The 22558-nt window shown below is 37.8% G+C and overlaps 1 protein-coding gene across 2 annotated transcripts in view; it reads left to right on the top strand.

The window, feature by feature from the left end:
* NT5DC1 (5'-nucleotidase domain containing 1) overlaps nt 1-22558 on the top strand; it is a 132287-nt gene that overhangs the window by 5256 nt on the left and 104473 nt on the right. Inside the window, exons 4-6 of one of the 2 annotated variants that reach the window (XM_027898640.1) lie at nt 185-291; nt 1930-2009; nt 4975-5056. In XM_027898640.1, the coding sequence (XP_027754441.1) occupies nt 185-291; nt 1930-2009; nt 4975-5056 (269 nt within the window). Of the gene's footprint in view, nt 1-184; nt 292-1929; nt 2010-4974; nt 5057-11614; nt 12486-22558 lie in introns of those variants that run through there. The other variant, XM_027898641.1, reaches the window with a different exon arrangement.

The raw sequence follows: 22558 nt of genomic DNA on the forward strand, positions 1-22558 counted from the left end.
CTGGGAAACTTCTGAGCTATAAAGAGAGTCAGATTTGATCAACTTGCATGCATTGCAATGTTCTGTTGCAGTGTGTTACTTTGCAGAAGTAGTGTCTTAGATGTTTTCAACCATTTCCTTTTTTTTTCCTTTTTTTTCCTTTTTATTTTTTTTTTTTTTTTGAACAACTTAATGCATCAAATAGGGCAAGCCATGGTACAAAGAGCATGACATTCGAAGAGATCCTGGAGATATATGGAAGGAGGGAGTGGAAGCATTTTAATACAGTCAGTGGAATGGTTTCACGCACAGGTAGGTATAATTTAGCATGTTCTCTTCCTTGAAATTGCTCTGGGCCCTTCAGTGCATCATACTTAGTAGTTACCACCAAACTGTAAAAATACTAGAGCTGAGAATCAATGGAATATAAATGCAAAGGTAAATATATTGGGGGAGACTTGATTTTTGCGTATTTTCAACTTCTAATTCTGAAGTTCACCTTAGCTTTATTTCATCAATGACAAGACAAATTTGCTGACAGTGGAGGCATGTTCTGATTATAGTGATGGGCACATTGTCCCGTGTTGAAGTAGGCTGACACTACCAGTATCACAATTTACCCCAGCGAGCAACTAAGTAGCATACAGCTGCTCACTCGCTCCCTCCCTGCCCAGGCCTAGTGGCCAGAAGAATCAGAAAGAATGGTGAACCTTGTCAGTTGAGATAAGAACAGTTTAATAGTTGAAATGAAATGTTATAATAATAAATATGCTAATAATACTAATAATAATTATTGTAATGATAGGGAGAGAGAGAGCAACAGAGCCCAAGGGAATCGAGTGACGTTCGATACAATTGCTCACCACCTGCTGACTGATATCCTATCTTATTTAGAACACATTTGGCAAATATTAAATTTCTGTTAACTGTTGACTTATCAGTGCTGTTACTGGAGGCCTAGGTGCAGGTGCAAAGAAAAGCGTGGGTCTGGAAACAAAATTTCTCCCCTTACAGTTGAAGTTTCTTGATTTTGAGATAGCAGTCACTTTGAAAGCACTGTGGCTATGATTGCATTCTTGCTCTGTGTTTCCTCTCTGTTTTACTTTGGTCTTGGCAGTTGTGAGTAGCACACAGAAAGTGCTCAGTTAAGTTGCCTTTTGTTATGTAATGGAGATACTTTCCTTGAGATTTTGCTGACATGCTTATTCTAACCTTCAGGTAATCTTTTGCAACTGGGAGGAAGAGAAAGGTTTCCTTTGGTCATATGGGATATCTGCCTTTCTTTTTCCTTGAAGCACGCACTTGGTCTCTCCCATGAATGTTAATCCCCATTTTGCTGGCTCATTCATTAATACACCGGAGAGACAGCACAGACAAGTTCGTGAAAAAAAAAAAATCATTGGTTAAGTCATTTCACTCCTAGGATAGAGTTGTTGAACATGACCTTAGTCTGGGGAGACATTTGCACTCTCTTCATATAGTTCTGTTTTGGGTACTCATGTAATAAGGTGAGCAGGGCTCCCCTTGGGCTAAGGTGCTGTCTGCAGCATGTGTGTGCAAAGGGCATCACCATATGTGAGACCTGTCCAGTTGTCTCTTAAACAACTTCTCAGATGCTTTCTCTCCACTGCTAGGGAAACAGATACTTTGAAAGAGTTGAATGATTCTGTCATGATTCTTAAAACTCAAGGTTCTCTCATTTTCTTTCACTTTCTTAGAACCCTAAAATATATTTTTAAAATCTCAGTGCCTTGATATAGGTAAACAACATTTAGTTGCCAATTTTGAGATTCAGAAGTGATAATAAAGGCTAAAAAAGACTGAGAAACAGATAATGCTCATTACTAGTAAAATCAAAATAGGACCTTTTGTTATTATTTAAATGTCGTTGTTATCTGTGATTAAAACATACAATTTTTAAAAATTATTTTTTTAATTTTTTTTTTCCAGCCAAATACTATTTGTATGATAATTATTTTGACCTGCCAGGAGCTCTGTTGTGTGCAAGGGTTGTGGACAGCTTAGATCAGGTAAGAACTGGATTGTTTGAAAATCAAGTATTGCATTATCTTTTTCTCTTACCACCAAACTTCTTGCATGCATTATTAAATGCATACAAATAATGTATTGAACAACATCAAAGTCTTTAGCTTTTTTCTCATTTGGAACTTTTCTTGTTGCACTTAGTGTATTAAAGTTGCCTCTGAAGATAATTGTGAGTTATATGGCATGTTCAAAGTAAAAGTGCTTCCACCAGAGGGCACAAATAACTAGGATACTAATAGAAATATACTATTTCCTCAAGTTTGCCCCGTGACATGCTGAATATAGTTCTTAAAAGTCTCCTTTAATTATACTTGATGGTACTCGAATTAAATATAATCTAAGTCTCTTGAATGACACAATTTACTGATTTGCAAGTCGTTAATAAGCTGAAAACTTCCTTACATTATTTTTTAAGCTTGTTTTTGTTCTAAATATATTGATATGTGTACACAGATGTAATTATACCTCATGGATAGTGTCTTTTTATTTTTTCTCTGCTAAACAATAAGTTAAATTCTCAGGGTGGAAAGTACAATTACTTGAACTTTTTTTCAATGCTTTTTAGATAGAGAGAATGTCCTAAATTCTACTTTTTAAGTTTATGATTATTGGGCTTTTGTGTAGAAGAAGGTTTGAATCTTTAACTTGCTGCTGGAGGTGGGAGAGGGTTCTTCTCATACAGTAACAACTATACAGTACTGATGTAATCTTCTGGCTAGAGGTACCAACATGGTGCAGCCCTGAAAATTTTCAATACTAAACTTTGTGTGTAGAATGAAAGTCAGAGCTGTGAGATGAGTAGCTAGGGTCCCTTTGGATATTAACTGATTTGATGCTTTAGCCTTCTCTCAAAAATAACCTGCTGAGTAGATTGCTGCCTGCATGCTGCATGAAGAGTTAGCTAAAACTACCTTATCAGGGAAGCATGGAGGACAGATGCTCCATAAGACTCTTAATTTTCACCCTGATTAGTCTCCTTCCTCTAAGCTGTTCACAGCTTAGAACCCTGTCTCAGTTGTAACACCTGTATTGAATTTATTTTATATTAATTTAGACTCAGCACAAATCACCTACTTATTGAGAGAGAAAGTAGGTCTTAGCATGTGTGTTCACATCCAGTTACTAGTTTGCAAGCTGGAGCACTGACCCGGGGCCAGTGCCATCTTCAGCCAGAGAGGATTAAATCTGTGCCATTTCTCCAGAAGGCTACTAGAAGTGGGTCATGCACCCTCTTTATCAGCTAGAAGTTCTTGAGTATTTTACTTGATGTTGGCCCAGTTTCAACAGGAGGGCTACAGTAATCTCCTGGAAGGTTAGCATCAGCCAGAAGAGAAAAATGCAAGGAAGGAGGTGTTCAGCCTCTCCAGCCCAGTACTCATGCTTGCAAAATGCTGCATCCTAAGGGTTTGAAACCATCATATTTTCCTCTTCCACATTTCTAAAAGAAAGCAGAGTCTTCTGCTTCCTGATCTCTGAGACTCTTTAGTAAGTACTATTTTCTTATCTTTCCCAGACAACATTTTGGGAAAGCTTTCTGCTGGAAGCAGATGAGAGAAGTACTAAGTTTGGATAAAGGATGGGTTTAGACATGAGTTGGATGCTGGACTGCCCTGCACTGTTTAAAATGTACCTGCTTTTGCTGTGTCTGGAGCCAGACAATCTTATGTATTGTCTGGGGACAATACCAGGGGAGCTTCATGCTGCTTGTTAGTTGTGCTTAAAAGACCTTGTTTGTGTGACTTGCTGGTTGTAAAATTAAGGACAGACTGTTTCTCTGGAAGCCTCCATGGCAGATTAGGCCTGAAATAGCAGTTTACTTCAGTATATATAAACTACATCTTTTTGTTTGGTGATGTTAAGGGTTTATTTGTTGGTTTGTTGTTGTTTGGTTTTTTTTCAGTTTCTGAATGTTTCCCTCTCTAGAAAACACTTTATTCTTACAAAATGGGTTGTTATTCAGGCATCAGTGAGGTCAGTACAGAGAGGGCAGCCATACCCTGAAGTCTAGTAACAGTTGCTTTGAAATTTATTCCAATGCAGGTGTGGAAATCCTGTAATGGCACTGCAGAGTAACTTTCCATGACGTATAAACTCAAAGAGGATACCACTGCTGCTGGGCTACTTTGTAACTCTGAGCACCTCTTACAGACTCCGTAGCTAATCCTATGTAATACTGGATGGCTGTGCAGTTCCATCTGTTTAATTCATCACTCTTAAAATTTGTGGAGTTTGATAGTGCTGTGGGGCTCAGCTGGTTGAGAAGCTTTTTCTCTCTCCTGTGAGATGCTGAAGGGGCAGCTGGCTCTCTGCTCTGCCTGGGAAGCTTTCTAGGAACAGTGAGAGGCTTTTCTTAAGCACAGATCACCTTCCCATGTCCTTCTGCCAGAGCTGGGGTTTGGCAGTCTTCTGAGTACAATGCAATGAAGTGCTGCTCAGCCGGGCTTCTGGATGAGTATTTCATATGGTGTTTGGGCTGGGGTTATTGGCAGAAGGGCATTACCTCTAAATTACAGTGAAGGGATTTGCCAGTTCTGAAGGTGGAAGGTGATTTGAGTGCCAAGCTGTAGACAAAGTCAGCCAGCTAATTAAGTTCAGTATAGGCACTTCTTTTTCCCAAATGTCAGTGGCATTGCTCATTTTGTAAGTTGCTCTTCTATCTAATGCCCCCCATTGCTGTAGTGTTTTAGAGTTCCTCAAAACTATAAATCGTTTCTCCTTTTCCCTTCCTCTCCCCACTATAACTCTCTTAAGTAGGGAGATAACTTGTCTGCAGTTACCCAAAGTTAAGCTGCGTACTACTGAGTCCTGATGTCCTGAATCCTGCTGTCTTAAGACTGTTTTACTCCGTGTGATTTTGTTTATTCATAGCATTCCTGTCACTGTTTCAGTATGAGAGCTTGTAATAGCTGATACTTGATATAATGACTAGGTTCCTTTTGACACTTACAGCATGATGGTCAGAAAAAATATGACTTCTGGAAGGACATGGTGGCAGCTATCCAACATAATTATAAAATATCAGCTTTTAAAGGTAAGTGGGTTCGCTGAAAACTCACTGTAATTGCTGGAAATATCACATGCGCTTGCCAGAGCAAAGACATTTGCAAGTAAGCTATGGGCTACTCAACACAGCGTTTACTTTTCAAGTTAACCAATAGTTGTATAGTAGGCACATTTTCCTGGAATAGAGAATCTTTATCATTACTATTTCTATTGCATTTAGCTGAATGTGTTTTGCCATCTTTAATAACGTTTGTGATGTGCTATTTCACTCAATTTAAAGGAAAAATGGTTTCTTACCATGATTAGTATGGTAATGTGGACATTCTCGAACTGTATTTTGAATCTATTCCTTTATGATCTTGTAATCATATCTAAAATTACAGATACAATCAGAAATACATTGGGAAAATTGGGAAAAATCAAGTACTAACTAGTATTTTATGATTTTTCTATAGCACTCTAGTTTTGACTAGAATTCCTAACATAGTGTTCACACAATAGTGAGATTTTTAAATTTCCTAATAGTTGCAGAGAATGTTTGTTTTTTTTTTATAATAACCTTCCTCCACCTAAAGCCAACGTTATAATACTGTAATATAAATTAGAATTGGAAAACATCTTGGATGCCCATCAGCTAGAAATTATTTTCCTTCTTTCACAGACATAACTTCAGAGTTTCTATTAGGCATATAAAATACTGAGTTGATAATAAAGGCTAACCATTGAGAGTGCACACAGTTAATTAAAATGATATTTAACAAATTTTTTTTGCAAAACAATTATATGGTCAATTCTGAATTCTGAACTACTATTAGAATTACCTTGGTTGATGCAACATTCATCAGGTATGAATGTAATTTTAGTTCCTTAATCTTACTTTTTGCTCACCTGAGATGTCCTGCTTGCTGTATTCCTTTCAAATGTAATTGACAAAAATGTTTCAGAGGCATTTCAAACAAAAATAGAAGTTGATGTCAGGATGGATATTGTAAAAGACAACAAGATATTCTTAAAGTGTTTTGTTTATTGTTACTGTGCTTCCTTCAAAGCATAGTTGGTAGTTACAAATTTGTCTAGGACCTCATTCATACAGGAAATAAATGTGTCCTTTGTTTTCTGCTGATATGAAACTAACTGTAATCAGCTCTAATTTTTTTTTTTTTAGCATTTTTGTTAATTCTTTTTACAAATCATGACAGCCTTTTGTTTTAAGTAGTGTGCATCGTGCAGCATTTGGCAAAAAGAATAATTTTTTAAAGTGTTCTTTGGAAATTAATGAGATCCAAAAAAAGTTAAAAGTCTAATCTTTGAAATCACACAAATAACAGCTCGGTTTTATTTATGTGAAAGTGTCTGCTTGTGTGTACCTGTGAATGTTTATGCTTATATCTACCTATCAGATACCTGTTTGTCTGTGTAAACCTGGAATCTGCAAACAGATGTGTGATATGATGTAATCCTTTGTAGCTCCTATCAGAGGCACATGCATAAGCATGTTAAAAATATGGGAAAGTATAGTGACTTATAGGAATGAGTTTTATTGGATAAAGCTCTATAAAGAAATGAAACTGTGCAGATTATATACACTACTCAAATATTGAAAAATAAGAAAGTGATACATTCTGTCATGCATTGCTTTGAAAGGCTTCATAGTGGTTTTGTTTTCCTTTTAATAGTATGGTCCAGTAGATAAAGCACTGAACAAGGATTCAGAAGAACCAGAGATAATTTCTTCCTGTATCACTTAGCACTGATGTTCCCATGGAGCATTTCTTTTTGCTTCAGGCCTCTCTGTGAAATGAGAATAAGCATACTGATCTTTTATCACTAGCTTCTGCCAAAGAGATTTTACTTTTCTCAATTGCATGTCTAACATAACTTCTTGAGGAAATGCCTAAACCTGGCTCCAAGACCTACATACCAGGAAGCCCCACTGTCTTTCATAGTCCAGACCCTGGCCTGAAAATCACAGGCTTTTGATTTAACTCCATATTTTGTTGAGGGTTTAACCCTTGGGAGAAAAGCAGTGCTCATTAACACTTAGTCAAGGTAAAATTTCAAGAACAAACTTATTAAGTGGCCAGTTGAGGAGACGCAAAGTTCCCAGCTTGAAATGCCGTCTTAGTGGTGCCATTGTCAGTGACAGAGCAGAACGACTGACCATTTTATTTTCTGAAATCCACCAAGTGTTTGCAGTTCACTTTGATTTGTTGTCAGTATGCCCTTGTTTCTCTATGTCCCTTCTCTTTTTCACATGATTTTTTTTTGATCATAATCAGGTGTCTGATAGATTTTGCTTTTCATTGTCTTAGCTATGGTAATTGCCTTAGATAATTGCCCTATGATATTTTTTTTGGATGGCTCTTTCAGATAGGCATGATTGTGCTGACTCAGCTTGATGAAGTGTATTAACCCACTCTTGTACTTGTAAAGAAGTGAAGAACTGAGGCTTGCAAAAGGAAACTAAGAGGGTTCTAAAATAGTCTTGTGTTATTCAGACATTCCTTTTTGAAAAATGATTTTTAAAATAAGAAAAAATCTATGAAACAGTACTGTCAGAAATGCGTGAGGTCAGGTAGCAATGAACACAGATATTCATATTTGCAGTGTGGTCATTTCTTACCTAATAATACCTGCAAGAATGCCCTCTGCAATTGATATCCAAGTTGACTTGAGAATCTGTTTTGTAAATCTTTAATTTATTACTGGAATATTTTGCAACTGTAAGGTGATTACTGTTACCTTGTATGTGTTGCTTTTAGAGCATGTTCCACAGACATTAGTAAAGAGCAATTTTAAAGGAAACATCTTGAGGCAATGTGTTTTATACTAGTAAGATATGTGGACAGAGGCCCTCAACATGTTATGGAGACTAAGTTTGCTCTTCAGAGGACTAATGAAAGTTTGAAGTACTGTAGAATCATTTCCTTGTGAAAAATTTCAGATTTGATGATTTTTTTTGTCAGAAAAGTCAATTCCTTTTTTTAGGCAAATGTTGCCTCATATAACTTCTTAAAGTAGATTCTTTTAAATTTGCTATCTTAAAGGCTACTTTTTCTCTCCTGCATAGTTGTCTTTCCCTATAATTTTCCTGACACTTCTGAAAACTGTAGCATCTGTGGTTATATAGTTAAAATTATGTATTTGTAATATTTTCAATCAGTTCATAAGATTACATTTCATTTGGGAAGTAAAAAGATCATGACTGATATGGCAACAGACTTCATAAATTGTGCATAAGAAGGCTTGATGAGATACACACATTTTTGATCACAAATTTATGGTCTTGGCAGAAAGTAATGAATCTAGATGTCTATGATATGTGTGTTTTATCTTTTACGTGCAACTTCAAATATGAAAAACAAAAAGCAAAGGTGCCCTTTTGGCCAGAAAGGAAGAATCCTCAAAAAATTCTGCAAAACATTAGTAATTCCTAATGTTGATGTAGCAGTGATGAGATATCCTTATTTGTCTTAATTGTGAAAACTGCAACAAAGAAGCAGGTAAACTTATTGCATTTCTTTGCTGTGCTTTCCAGCTAAATACAGAAGGGATTGTTTGGTTGCTTCATGTTTTTGACAACTTAAGGCTTCAGGAATTTCAGTACCTCTTTGGAAGTGATTTTTGTACTATTGCAGGCTCTTATGTTTTTATTTTAATCTCATGTTGGATTTTTTTCCTCTACTGCCCATGATCCAGAAAAGATGAGGTCTCTGGAAGGGCTTTATCTTTAGGTAGATTGCTGATCTTCATGTGGAGAAAATATTAAATTCAAACTGAAAAGTCTTCACAGAATCTGCCGAGTTGGAAGGGACCCACAAGGATAATTGAGTCCAACTCCTGGCACTGCACAGGACCATCCCCAAGAGTCACACCATGTGCCTGAGAAAATTGTCCAAATGCTTCTTGAACACTGTGAGGCTTGGTGCTGTGACCACTTTCTTGGGGAACTTGTTCCAGTGCCCAAACACTCTCTGGGTAAAGAACCCTTTTCTAATATTCAACCTAAACCTCCCATGTCATGACTTCAGGCCATACCCTCTGGTCCTGTCACTGATCACCACTGAGAAGAGATCTTACAGACCTTCTTAAGGAACCCTCTAAATTGAGAATCCAAATCTGAAATCAAAGTATAAGTTGTGCTTATGCCACAATTTGCTGTATACTCTCTAGCTTTTCAGTTTTAAGAGTTGTTTTCTTAATGATGCAACATCTGAGCAATAATGAAAAGACTTTAAAAAAATGGGCATATGGTACCAACCTGTAGACTTATTTGAAATCCTATATGTTCCAGGAACAAAGATGTTAAAGGACAAACTCTAATTTACAGTGCTTTTAAGAATATTGTCTGGGCCCAGTTTCTTGTTAGTTAATTGGAATCACAGTACAGTAATGTAATCATGAGCACCAAACATCTCCCAATAATTTTAAACATGTTCTTTGGCATGTGTTTCATATGTAAAGTAATTAACCAGAAACCTCACAACTACTAAGTCGTATTTTCCAGCTCCTGTACCTAGTCCCTCTATTTGTTTCTGAAACAAAAGTTCCACATTGGTTGAATGTATGGGCAGAAGCACATGCTCTGTTACAATACTGGAAAGGGCTGTTGAACTAATGTGAGTGGCTGCACAGGAAAACATTTTTAGTGCAAAAAAGAGATTGTTGTTAAGATATCTATAATTAATATTAGGCCTAAAACATTAAGCTAGAAAAGTGGGAATAGGCAATTCAGACTTGAGTGTCTGGAGCTTTATATTGGCTTGAAAGATAAGTGTTGCATGGTTGCTATTTGTAAATTGTGATACTGTTCTTTGTATTATTTCCATACAAACATTTGTGTGTAGTGTTTATAGCAGTAGGACAAATTTGCTTGTCTATGTCCCCTTGACTGCTAAAATAAGTAGATGTCATGTTACATTCTTTATTTAATCATTTATTATTTTACTGAAGTATGGCCTAAACCACAGTCTTCCGTATCTGGCAGCACTTAATAAGAGGAGAAAAAAAAATTCTTCAAGTTACTTTCTTGGTAGGTCTTTGGAGTATCCAAAACATTATATATCTTTGTTACTGGATCAAGCAAAAGGTATCTTAGCTTTTTTTATTAATCCCATCATATTTTCAAGTGCTTAGGAAATTGCTGATTTCAAATGTATACAACATAACAAGCTTCAAGTTCTTCTTTCATGGAGAAATAGTAACATCACAGAATTTTTATACATAAGGCCCACATACTGTTAGTGCGGGTGATTAAAAGCTTCTGTTTAAAAAAACAAAGCTAACTGTAGTAGTTTTAAGAGTTCATAAGGTTTTGATGTATATGATACTTTTGAAGCACATGAATGGTAACTGGTAATTGGAAGAATTGTGCAACCACATTATTACAGTTTCATAATTTATAAGCTAAGTTACTTTATGCCATACACTCTTTATGAAGTACCATAACACATTAATGAACTGTGTAATGTTTATGAGACGTGAGTGTATGTAGATATGGTAAATATGGTTATGTCTGCTGACTAATTACTGCCATTGTCTGATAAATTTACCAAATAAGTAAAATATATATTATATTATATTATATTATATGTATATCTATATATAACATATATAGATATATATACTCCCCACACTTGTTTTTTAAAGGAATTAACAGTTCAAGGAATATCAGGGCAAGAGTTATCTCCAATTTTGGAGTGGTAAATCTGTTCTGATTTTATAAGTGTTTCCATGCTTGTGAAAATATGTTCTTAATATTTGGATTTTGTGAAAATTATTTTATAGTACTCTGAATATTCTATTTTTACAGAATATTAGGAGATATAAAAATATTGAACTAGTTTGTTGCAGCAATGTGCATCAAAGAAAGCTAAGTGGATTTCAAGGTTTCAATCTGGTTGCTTTTTCATATTGCAGAAGTCTTATATCTTCCGTAACATGTAATAATTTTTAAATCTGCTTTTCCCCAAGGTACTTATTCATTAATAAAAACAGTGTAACTAAATGAAAATTGTGACATGATGTGCACTGTATTAGAGTTGTTATTCTTAAGTCCTGTTTGATAGCTTAAAGATGAAGCTGGCCACAGAATGTTCCTGAATTATATTGTCCAGCTGTTATGACTGTGGTGTGTTTGAGACCATTTACTTTGAATAAAGTACCTTCATTTAATTCAAGTATAGTGAAGTATGATCTAGAATCCTTTATGTGTTATGAGAAGTGATAGTTACAAGTTCTGATTTTCCCTTTTAAAAGAAAAGAAAAAAAAAGAGAGGCTAGTGCATTATATTAATTCATAGAATTTTAATGTTGCATTTAGTCAGACAATTGATCATCATTTAAAGCAAATTTTTTGTGACAAGTCTCTAAAAACATACAGTATCATTCTACTAGGTTTGAACCACTCTCCACCTCCTCACTTCCTCCTCTATTACTGCTGCAATATTGCAGTTGCAACAAAATGCTAATGATGAATCAAATCAGCACCCAGTTACAAAGGTCTGAAGGAGAGTGTGTCAGGACAGGGTAAGTGGGATGTTTTTAAATATGAGCAAACAAGAAACCTGAGAAAGAAGAGTGAACGTAATCAGAGGAATAGAGACCATTGGATTCTGAATTGGGCAGCTGGAGCCATACTTGGTCGTTCTCCATGAGATCAATGACAGCACTGCCAGAAGCTTGGTCCAGGTATCCTTTCTGGTACTCATCGTATGTGTACATGATGGGGGAACCATTTTTGTAGAGTGCAACCCAAACATTTGTTCCCTTTGCGTGTACGTGGTAGGAGAAATAGTACAGTCCAGGGGTTCTGCAGGTGAAGATTCCTGTTCTGGGGTCATAGTGTTGCTGCCTATTGTACAAGATTTTATCAAATTTGATAGGGACTGTTGCTGCAGGGTAAGCTTTTGAGAGGATGACACTGAAAGCAGACACCGGCATCCCAGTAAGAGCTTGGTTTACTCCTCCCTTTATGAAAGATATTCCTGATAGCTCCCGAGACTCTCCTGCTTTAACATAGCCTTCAGGCATCTGTGGGATTACAGCTTGGCCAGGGGGACCAGGAGGCCCGGGGGGGCCTGGCATGCCAGGCTCGCCAGTGCTGCCTTTAGGCCCAGGGGGTCCAGGTGGTCCCATGGGTCCGCTTAAGCCTTTCGTGGAAATACCTGCTGGGCCTGGCAGTCCTGGTGCTCCCGGCTCACCCTTTGCACCCTGGGCTCCTGGCAGACCAGGGGGGCCAATGGGGCCTCTGATCCCAGGTATTCCTGACGGCCCTCTGGGGCCTGGCTCTCCATTGATCCCTGGCACTCCCTTGGCTCCTTGTGGACCCATTGGACCAGGCAATCCAGGTAGCCCGGCATGGCCGGTGTCACCTTTTGGACCTGGGAGACCTGGGTGTCCCTTAGGACCAGCAAGACCCTGCTCACCTGGATATCCTGGTTTTCCCTCTGCTCCTGGTAAGCCTCGTTCCCCCTTGGCCCCTGGGAATCCTGGAAGGCCTGCAGGGCCCATGTCACCTTTGGGCCCAGGGAAGCCATTCTCTCCGGGCAAACCTTTGAGTCCAGGAGGGCCCATGTTCCCTGGTGGCCCAACTGGCCCTGGCTCTCCTGGCACACCAGCTGGGCCGTGGTCTCCTTTAGGACCTGGAAGGCCAGGAGGACCTTCAGGACCTCTGTGTCCCTTCATCCCTGGCAATCCTGGCTTTCCAAAACCTGGAAGACCTGGGGATCCAGGCAAGCCTGCAGGTCCAGGATGTCCCTTGGCTCCAGGGATGCCTGCTGCTCCTGGTGGTCCCATTGGCCCAGGCTTGCCGATGCCAGCTTCTCCAGGTTCGCCTGGGAGACCCTGGGGACCAGGGAGACCAGCCGCCCCGGGTGCACCTGGAAAACCTCGGTCACCTTTCAGACCTGGCTGACCTGGAAGACCATTTTCACCAGGCTTCCCTACTCCAGTAGGACCAGGGGGGCCCCGGGGTCCCTGTGGGCCTGGAAGACCCCTGCTACCTGGGCGGCCTGGAATGCCAAATCCATTTTCTCCCTTTTGTCCATTTATGCCAGGGATACCTGGCTCTCCCTTCTCACCAGGGAGGCCCCTCGGCCCCTGAGCACCTGGAGGGCCTTGTGGTCCTGGCTTGCCAGGGACAGACAGTCCTGCGGGGCCAGGAGTGCCGGGAGGTCCTTGTGGCCCTCTTGGTCCTGGGAGTCCAACAGGTCCAGGTTCTCCTCTCTCACCATTTAGTCCTCTGTCTCCTTGCTTTCCTGGTAGACCTGGCGCACCTGGCTTTCCGACTGCAGAGAATCCAGGTGGTCCTCGGGGACCGGGGGGGCCTTGGGGACCCGGACTTCCAAACCCTGGCTTTCCTGCAGGTCCTGGTTGTCCTCTTGGTCCAGCAGGGCCTGGGGGACCAGGGGGTCCTTGTTCCCCCCTTACCTGCACACCTGTGAGAGAGAAGAAACCAGATCAAGCAGGGCATCCATGACATATCTGAAGGCATGGAGAACTGTGGTGAAATGCATGAAGGGTTAACTTAACTTGAACTTTGTAGAAGTCAAGTTTCAACTGCTGTGTTGGTCACTGAGAACCTGACATTCAGAGCAAAAGTATTTCAGAGCTCTTACTAATAACAACTGCAAATGTGTTGGAAATATGAGCTAGAAGGCCTCTAGAATTTTTTATTTTTTTTTTCTTAAATACACTTAGGGTAAATAAAGAGTTTAAAAAATGCTGTGCAAGTAGATGCAAACTATTAAATAAGGGGAAAAAAACCCCCAGGGAACAGGTGTAGAAGGGCACCAGACATTTATCTTCATGAATGAAACCACAGGAAGCTTTCTGTGCAGGTGTAGCAGCTTTTCTGAAACTTCTTACTGCTACATTTAAGTAGTGAGATTTTTGTCCCTCTCTGCCCCCTAATTCTAAAAGTGGGCTATTTCTCTGGGTCTTTTGTAAATATGTGAATGTTGTATTTTCAAATACTGTGTGAAAGACTGTCATAAAAATTTCACACAATGGCAAGGTCACAACTGATAATTTCTTTTACTGCTGTCAGAATTCTGGCACTGGTTTGTTTTTTAATAATACGTCATTTTCTTAGTTATCAAAACAGCAGGTGGAGCCACTTAACCAAATGTCACAAATAGTGAAATAAACAAACGAGCTCAATGCTTAGTTTTCTGTGCATTTTGGATGAGTCTGCAGCTTCACGTTGGAATTAGGATGTTGATTTGTGGGACATTACACACAAGTTTAACATGGATATTGTAAGACTGCTTTAGTAGTTTGCAGCAACTGGCAGCACTATAGAACAAAATGATATACATATGATGAAGGTTAATTTAACAAGTAATTTTAAAGTAAAAACTGAAGGATACAAAAAGAGCCTGGATTCTGTTTTTTTATAATGGCAACATATTCTGTTTAATGCTTATTTAGAAAAGATTGATAATTGATCAGGAGTTTTATCAGCTATAATTTGCTTTTCAGTCTCACACAAAAAGAGCAGTGTATGTGTGTGTATGTATATATTACATGTGTGTATATATATGAAAGTTTATCCAGTGGCTGTTTGACTGTCTCTTAGATAATAAATTGCATTTTCTAATCTGTGGCTGTTCTTGAAACAAAAATGAGGTGAGGAGGAAACTATTCTTGTACATATTGTATTTTAAAAAATAATAGTTGTATGTATATGGAATACATTTGATTTTGGTTTGTTATTAGATCTACAAGGTTGCCTTCTTCCTCCATTGTCAGGGAAATTGTTCTTATCAAGAAAGTGCAGAGTGCATTTTCTTTTTTGCTGGTGCGTAAAATCAGCACAAATGCATATCACCTTATTTTACAAACCTTCCTATTTCATCCTTCTCAAGCCAATAAAAAACAAGATAGCTGTTAAAAAACACAGAAAGCAAAAAAAGGTGCTTTTTTTTTTTTTTGGTGGCAAGTTGCTTCAGACTCTAGCTTCAGGATGCGTCTCTTTCTTGCATTTTACTGTATTTTGTATGAATTGATATCAGTCCTAGGTTCACAGAGTGGTGGGTACTGCCTTTTTTGCATAGGATGCCAAAGGCTTTGTCAGCATTCATGTTGTTATAGAAATTTTCTATCAGGAGCTATATTGTTTAAATCTGTACTGCTTTTAGATTAAAATTGTAATTTTAATTGTGCTGTCTAAAGACAATGATAATTCTTCTGAGGAAAGGACTGCTGAGCACATTAACGAAATGAGATTTTTACCAAGAAAGTTGAAGTGTTGGTTGGCTTCTCTTTTATATGCCTCAGCACATACCTAGATGCAAAATCGTTATACATTCTGTAAATGCAGTCGAACACTATAAATGTATTGAATTGAGTATGTAGACTTTAAAATAACCTGCAATAATGGTTTATTTAAACACTGCTGAATAGTCAGACCTAATTCAGCTATTGTTTTCAGTTTGGACTTTTCAAGTATTTCAAGCCAAAGAGCTACTGGTTAAAAAAATTATGTTCTGGTAATTTTAAAAAAGGGTAACACTAAATACCTAAAGAAAATGGAAGTGTATTCTGACTGATTGGAGAGCTGTCAAGAACAAGAGTTTTAAAACTGTTAAAACAATTTTATCAAATTAAATGAAGATTTAGTAGGCTTTGGTTGCCAACAGAAATCTTACAATCTGTTAAATGTTGTCCTGAGTCACCAGTTTTTGGCCTGTACTAAGATTTCGGTTCCATGATTAGTAGTGATGATCTCTGGCAGTCTTCCCTTTTTGAATTCTTCCAAAAACTCTATATAGGATGCTTGTTTTCTTGACTCAAGAATAGCAGTCCTCTGTTTTGATGTTTGTTCACCAAATGAAAATTTATCAAGCACTTTTGAATAACTGGACTCCCACATCTGTAAATCTGTGGCCTGTTTCTACTTTTGAAGTCTAGTACGTAGACTTTATTACCTTTCCTAAATAGACAACACTGTACACTTCTGAGATGTTGATATAATCATTCTCATTTTAAATATGAATTTTGACTCACATTAGATTCTGTGTTAGTATATGAAGTGGAGACTTAGTTCAGGACAATTCCTTTCCCCCTTTTACCCTGTTTCCTATCTACCCTGATTCTTCCTTAATTAGTTGCTGGTTTCCCCCTTTCCAAATGTTTTCTATAGAGGGGAAAAAACCCCTCTATGAGGAGAAGTAAATGAAGTATGGTACAGGATAACCAAGTAAATATTGTACTTCACTTAAAAATAGTATAAATATGTAAGTTATTCTGAATAAAGTCATGGAAAAACACTATGAAAAGTTAATGAGGGGAAAGGGAGGAAATGCAGCTTTTAATTCAGTGAGAATTCCAGTTAATAAATCCTCAGAGTAACTGTTTATGTACGTATACCTAAATTTGATCCAGGAGTGCTGTTAGGATTCCAGAAAGTCCTTGTGCTGAAGGCAATGGATGAAACTGTGGCAGTATTTTGGTGCAGCCCAGAAGAAAATTTTGAGGGTTAAATTTCCCAGCCATGCTGTTTTCACTTGGCTCTTACTGCAGAGATTCTTGGAACATGGGGGCTGCAGCTGGTTGGTATGAGACTAGAATCTCTTTGGACTCAGTGTGTGCTGCCCATGAGCAGTCAGTCCTTAGGATCAGACTAGAGCTATTCTGAAACAAAACCTACTAAAAGAAGGTAATGTGAATGCAATGCCCTGAGCAGCAACTGTTCTGCTCTCCAGAATTGTTCTGTGTCATTTTTCTGATGAAGAGAAGCTTATTTGCAAATGGTATTTTCCAAGTCCATCATTCAGTTTCCTCATTTCTGCCCAAGTGTGATGATTACAACTAAAAGTAGATGGGATACAGCAAAAATGATATCTATTCTGAATAGCCTGTGCTGTCTGTAATAAAATAATGCTGTTCTCAGTGGAGGGGGTAAAGCAGGATGTTTACAAGGAAGATTTAGTTCTCCTAATTTTAGTGATGACAATTCTGAATAGACAGTACTGATCAGAAGCTTTGATTTCAAGTTTTTAAAAAAGAATTTGACCTAAGGATGGAAAAATAAAACAGAACTCAATAGTTTCAAACACTAGGTATGGACACCTATTTGACTTAAAAGGACAGAGAGGATAACCAGAAATAAGATGGCACAATGTATAGCATTGCAGTAATGTATTATCATAACCTGCCACAGGACTGTCATATGCAATGAAGAGATTTTTTTTTTATAATAAAGCTAGAATTGTTATATTGCTATGAGATTATTCTGATAATTATAATATAAGCTTAAATCACTCATGAAAAAATGATGTAGAGATTTGTGTCACATTTTTACTACTATGTATCATTTTAATTTGCCTTTCTAGGCTTCAAACTGGTCTTCATTTGCCCATGTGTATCATATATAAATTTAAATTCACACCTAAGGTATGTTTTAAGTAGAAATATCAGGACTAATTATGTAAAAGTTCTTCCTGAAGATTGCAGGTGACAGGTCTGTTGCTAGAAACCTGACTGTTGAATCAAGAAATTTGGAGATGATTAGCCTGTTATATTTAATTATGTACACAATCATGTCATGTTACTCTGACTACTGAAGATGAGATATGGAGCTATTATTTTGTTTCTGCTCTGTGTGCCTTTAGTTATTAGGTGTGCATCTTTGTCAATAGGAGGCAACTCCAGAGCCACTGCAAATTCCTTCTTCAGCGATAACATTATTTTAATAAACCTAAACAGTTAGTGAAAGTTGAATGCAAATAGTACAAACAAAGAGCTTTTGTTCATGTATTGATCCTCTAGGAATAATTGTGATAGTTTATTATGAAAAAATAGTAAACTTACCTTGACTCTTTACATTGAATGGTAGAAAATGTGGCCCCTTGACGCTGGATTGTTTCTGATATCGCTCAGAAAAATATCCATCACTACCATGGACAATGTTCAGACAAAACAGCAGCAGTAAAGATATTTGTAAATGCATGTCTCCAAATCTGTGCTGTGTTAGAAAGGGTAGAAAAAGTTTGTTGTAAAGAAAAGCTGTTCAGTTCTGTTTCTTGTGCATGAATAAATGAGGGGTTTTTAAGTATTACTATTGAAAGTAACATTATTTTGTGCTTACTTCCATCTGCTCTCACTAGTTGTGAAAAATCCTCTAAGAAAAAGGGAATCAATATTGCTATCACTTTGAGTGATAGAGCACTTGTATAGATAGCTTACAGACAGTAGTCTCACTCTTAGGAAAAGAAAAATTTTACATGAATACCAGTCTATTCAAGATAACTATCTGCAGAAACAGTGATTATTTAAACTAGAGCTCCAGAAGTCCAGGAGTTGCATATATCAAAAACTCCTGAAATGAGGAAAGTTTTCAGTGACAATACATAGATAGACACTCTACCATGACCTTACTACCTCTGTCTAATGCTATTGCAAATGAAGGCTTAAGTTCTGGGTCCTTCAGCAGCAGTGGCAAAAATCTCACAATGTCTTGCTTGAAACCAGGGTTTTATCTGCAGCCTTCCAAATAGCCCCAGTGGCAGTGAGGATGCTGTCACTGGCCCTTAAATAACAATCCTCTTCCCTCCCCAGGCAGAAAGCAGGTATCCTGTAGAAGTTACTTTTAAAACCAAAGAGAATGAAATGAAATCATAACATACCAAAATGCTGTGGAGCTCCAATGCAAAGTGGTAAGAGAGAGCAGTCAGTCCTCCTCTTTTGAGGAGTTCTTCTGCCACTGGTGAGTGAGCAGAAGCTGATGATTTCAAGTGTCACCCTTGAGTATTTATATGGTTTTCCCCTTAGTTGGGTGACTGCTGGACATAAGCTCCTCCCCAAAAATCAGAAAGCAGTAATTATCTGTGTGTGTATAAGTGTGTTTTTTAGGGGTTGGGGGGAGCTATTTTGGGCAGTCATCCTAGATTCTGTAAAGGGGTTTTTTTTGTTAGATGTTTTTCTTTTTCTTCTTTCCTTGGATTTCTTATTGTTTATGATACTGTATTGCTCATAGCTTTCTTTTTTTCAAAAATTTTATGGCCTCTCTGTTTTTAGAATTGATAAAGGTAATTTGGAAAAGGTAGTTGGGAAAAGTCATGAACTAGTAAGTATGGTTGGTAATTTGAAGTGTGTCATTTAAATTTCTCTGTAAATGTTTTAAGGGAAGACCTATACATTTTGAACTTCAGTGAGCTGTTACTTTCAGGAGTAACCCTACTAAAGTCTGTGGAGATTACTTATGTGAATAATTGTTCACTGGGATACAAGCAGAGAGCTCAAAATCAGTTAAGATGTTACTAAGGGAGTTGTGTGAGAACCTGACTACTTTTAAGCAGTTTTTATTTTAGAAGATTTTTATCTTCACATTATATTTCTAGACTTCTGTTTCGATGCTGGAGGTACAGTACTACATAGATAACGCATGTAATGTTTTTCTATTATGAAATCTTGAAATGCAAACTTACCTTACACAATGAGATCTTCACTGTTTCCAGTTGTGGTGAATGTACTGAAATCCATACTGCTTAAATTTGCAAGTGTCATATAGACTGATGTTTGGGAGTTTCAGTTTAGCAAATTTAAACTACTGCTGTTTTTACTTTTGGAGGTTCAAACTTGATAATGGTTTTAGCTGTCAAGAGATTTTGTTAAACCAGTCTTGCTTAATGGATTGTATCCACAGATTGTGACTTCTTCTTTTAAATAAATCTTACAGATTTTGAATAAATCTTACAGTGTTTCTGCATCACTTTATTAATGTTCAGTACTAAATAGGTAGTAACTTTCAGTCCTTGAATTGTTTGTGACTCTGCAATGTCATTTAAAATTGCAGGACAAAGTAAGAGACAAGAAACAAACTTTTTGATTTAGGATGAAACTGTAGAATTAAATATATAGTGCACTTTACTTTCAGTAGAAATACTTTTGTATGAATTGTCTGTGTATTAAAACTCCTTTGCCAATTGCAGACTTCTTTTATATTGATAGATGATATTCAGGCTTGTAGAAGTTATAGGAATGCTAATGTACTGCTGTCAGTTCTCATGATGCAAGGTAGGTGCAGAAAGGGACACCATTTACCATTCCAACCAAAAGACTGATCTGGTGGCCCTGAACTGTGCGGCTACCCTATGGAATGGCAGGTTAACATGGGCTGATTTTTACCTGCTTTGTGTCTTTGTTTAATTTCACACTCCTCAACTTTTTTGGCTTTTATGTATTATGGCAAATATCCTAGAACACAAGTTACTGTACTGAAAGAGACCAATGGACCATCAAGTCTGTTCTGCTTACAATTGTGCTAATACCTTTGCTTACTAGAGGACTGGATTAATGTTTTAACTTAGACTGTTGCGATCATTTATTTAATGTATTGTTGAACGGTTCTTTTCTTCTATTCTTCTTCCTAGCCATCCTCTAAACAACATTATGTTCTATTTTTGTAAATAAACCTTTTTTGCTACAGGGGTCTACCAACCAAAGCCTGGTTTCTCCAATAACCTTGCATACCTGATCTGGTCAGTGATTTTCAGAGAATGTGTGCATGTGTCTGAGATGGCATTTTTATTCCCCATATGTGCATTCAGTTCCTTTTGGACAAGGAAGCTCTGTCCTCAAGTTTTTTGTGTAACTTCTCAAGTTGCTTTATTTAAAAAATTAGTCTCTATAAACTCAAATGAGAGTCCAGTGATGACTGGATTGCTATCTTTTGACAGAGGTAGCAAATATATGGGCATAAAGTTTATTTCCTCTTTAAAGAAAAGCAACTACAGACACTTTTTTGGTTCATATAAATCCAAAAATAGCTTTTGATTTTTTTAAAGCATTTAAATATACAACCCTCAGTGGGAAGTGTGGTCGTTGCTAATTTGACAATATTTGGTTAAGAAAGTTAAGAACAGCAGGCAGCAGTTTTATGCACACACAGTTTCATGCTAATTTGTCACCTAATTCATAAATACCCCCAAAGCAGGCACACTTATGTTACAAAAGCATCAATAATGTGCACTGATATTTGACCAGCAGCCTCGCTTCCTGCTTGGCTCCTTCTGGGCAGGAAGGTGAATAATGTCTGTGTATCCCAGCATAAATAGGGATGATTGTGGGGTCAAAAGGTATATACAGGCAAACCCGTTGTCCTTGTGATTAACCTGAGCTCCACCCTATTGTGCCATCTTATGCCACTTCTTTGGTTTGAGGTTTTGTTTTTTGTGGGTACAGGAAACTGAGGCAGAATTGGAGTTCACTGCTTTTGTGTGTTTTCCTTATTACTGTGGATATTTCCTATTGGCAGAGCACTAACATGTATTTAGCTCTAAGTGTGCTTATGAAAGGTGTGCTTCGGTGTATATTTGCACATGCAAAAATACATGCAATAGACATACTTGTGTATATCTATTTACAGTAACAGCGCATTTCAAATATGGTTATTTGCAAACCTGTTTTCAAAATACAAACCTTCAGATGCTTTTGTTTTATAGCTATGCATTTAGAAAGTTGTCTTTGCTTGCAAATGGAGGTGTCTTTTGCTCCCTCCTCTCCCACCACCATAATAGTCAGGAATAAAATTTAATCCATTCCACTACTGCCGAACTTGCTTTTTAGTTGTGTATTGGCTGCATCTTTCCATGTGAAGGTAGTCATGATACATGTTATAGTGATGAGATATAGCTGAAGCTGAAGCTTAACTGCAATAAAATGATCTATTTTGAGTCTCTCTGGATCATATGAATTAGGCACTGAAGTCAAAGCCTCTAATGCCATTGGCAGCAGTCTGCAGTGTTTCATCTTATTTGATGACTGGATATTCAAATTGTTGTTGAATGTTGTTGGAAAGCATGCACTTACACACGCTTTCCAAAACTCCTTGTTCCTTTGGTGTCTTACTCCCACAGTGTCAGTGAAAACACGTGTAACATGGAAGTGACACCATGACTTGGGAAATGGGAACTGACTTTCACCACAGTCCTGTAAGTTATGCAAAAAGTCACTTGAATGAGTCCCACAATAAGCAACTGCTTACGAGGGAGAAGTGAGGAACATCTTAATTAAACATAAATTGTAATATAACAAGCAACCAGTCCTTCTCATGCACCACTCAGAAAAAAAAGAAAGCTGAGAAACAAAACTCCATAAAAGATTAGGCTAGGTCCTTGCAGTAGTTGCTTCTAGCACCATCTCTGGTGAATGAATTATCCAGTCTCCAATTTTAAGCTTTCAAAGAAAGGTGCTTAAGAATTTCCACAAGAAGTTTGAAAGCCTGCCATGAAATTAAAGGAATAGTGGGGTTTCCTAGTTTGTGGTGTGCTTTATGACACTCTGGAAACTCCTAAATCATTTCAACTCCACGGTTTAAAACTGTCCTCTCTCCTTTTCTGTCACACTATAGTGAAAAGTCTTTTTATGCTCCCACAATAGCAGCCAGGTAAGCCCTCAATGGGAGTACAGAGGTGTTCCACTGTACCTGATGGGGAAAACTAATACAGAGAGGTTTCAGCTGCTTACTGCTCTCAGTCAAATGAACCCAAAGGAATTGAAAGGGGGAAAATTTGTTAACTCAGTA

Source organism: Empidonax traillii, unplaced genomic scaffold (assembly GCF_003031625.1).
Source record: "Empidonax traillii isolate 1590-97213 ecotype Southwest subspecies unplaced genomic scaffold, ASM303162v1 scaffold611:size485065, whole genome shotgun sequence".
NCBI lineage: Eukaryota > Metazoa > Chordata > Aves > Passeriformes > Tyrannidae > Empidonax > Empidonax traillii.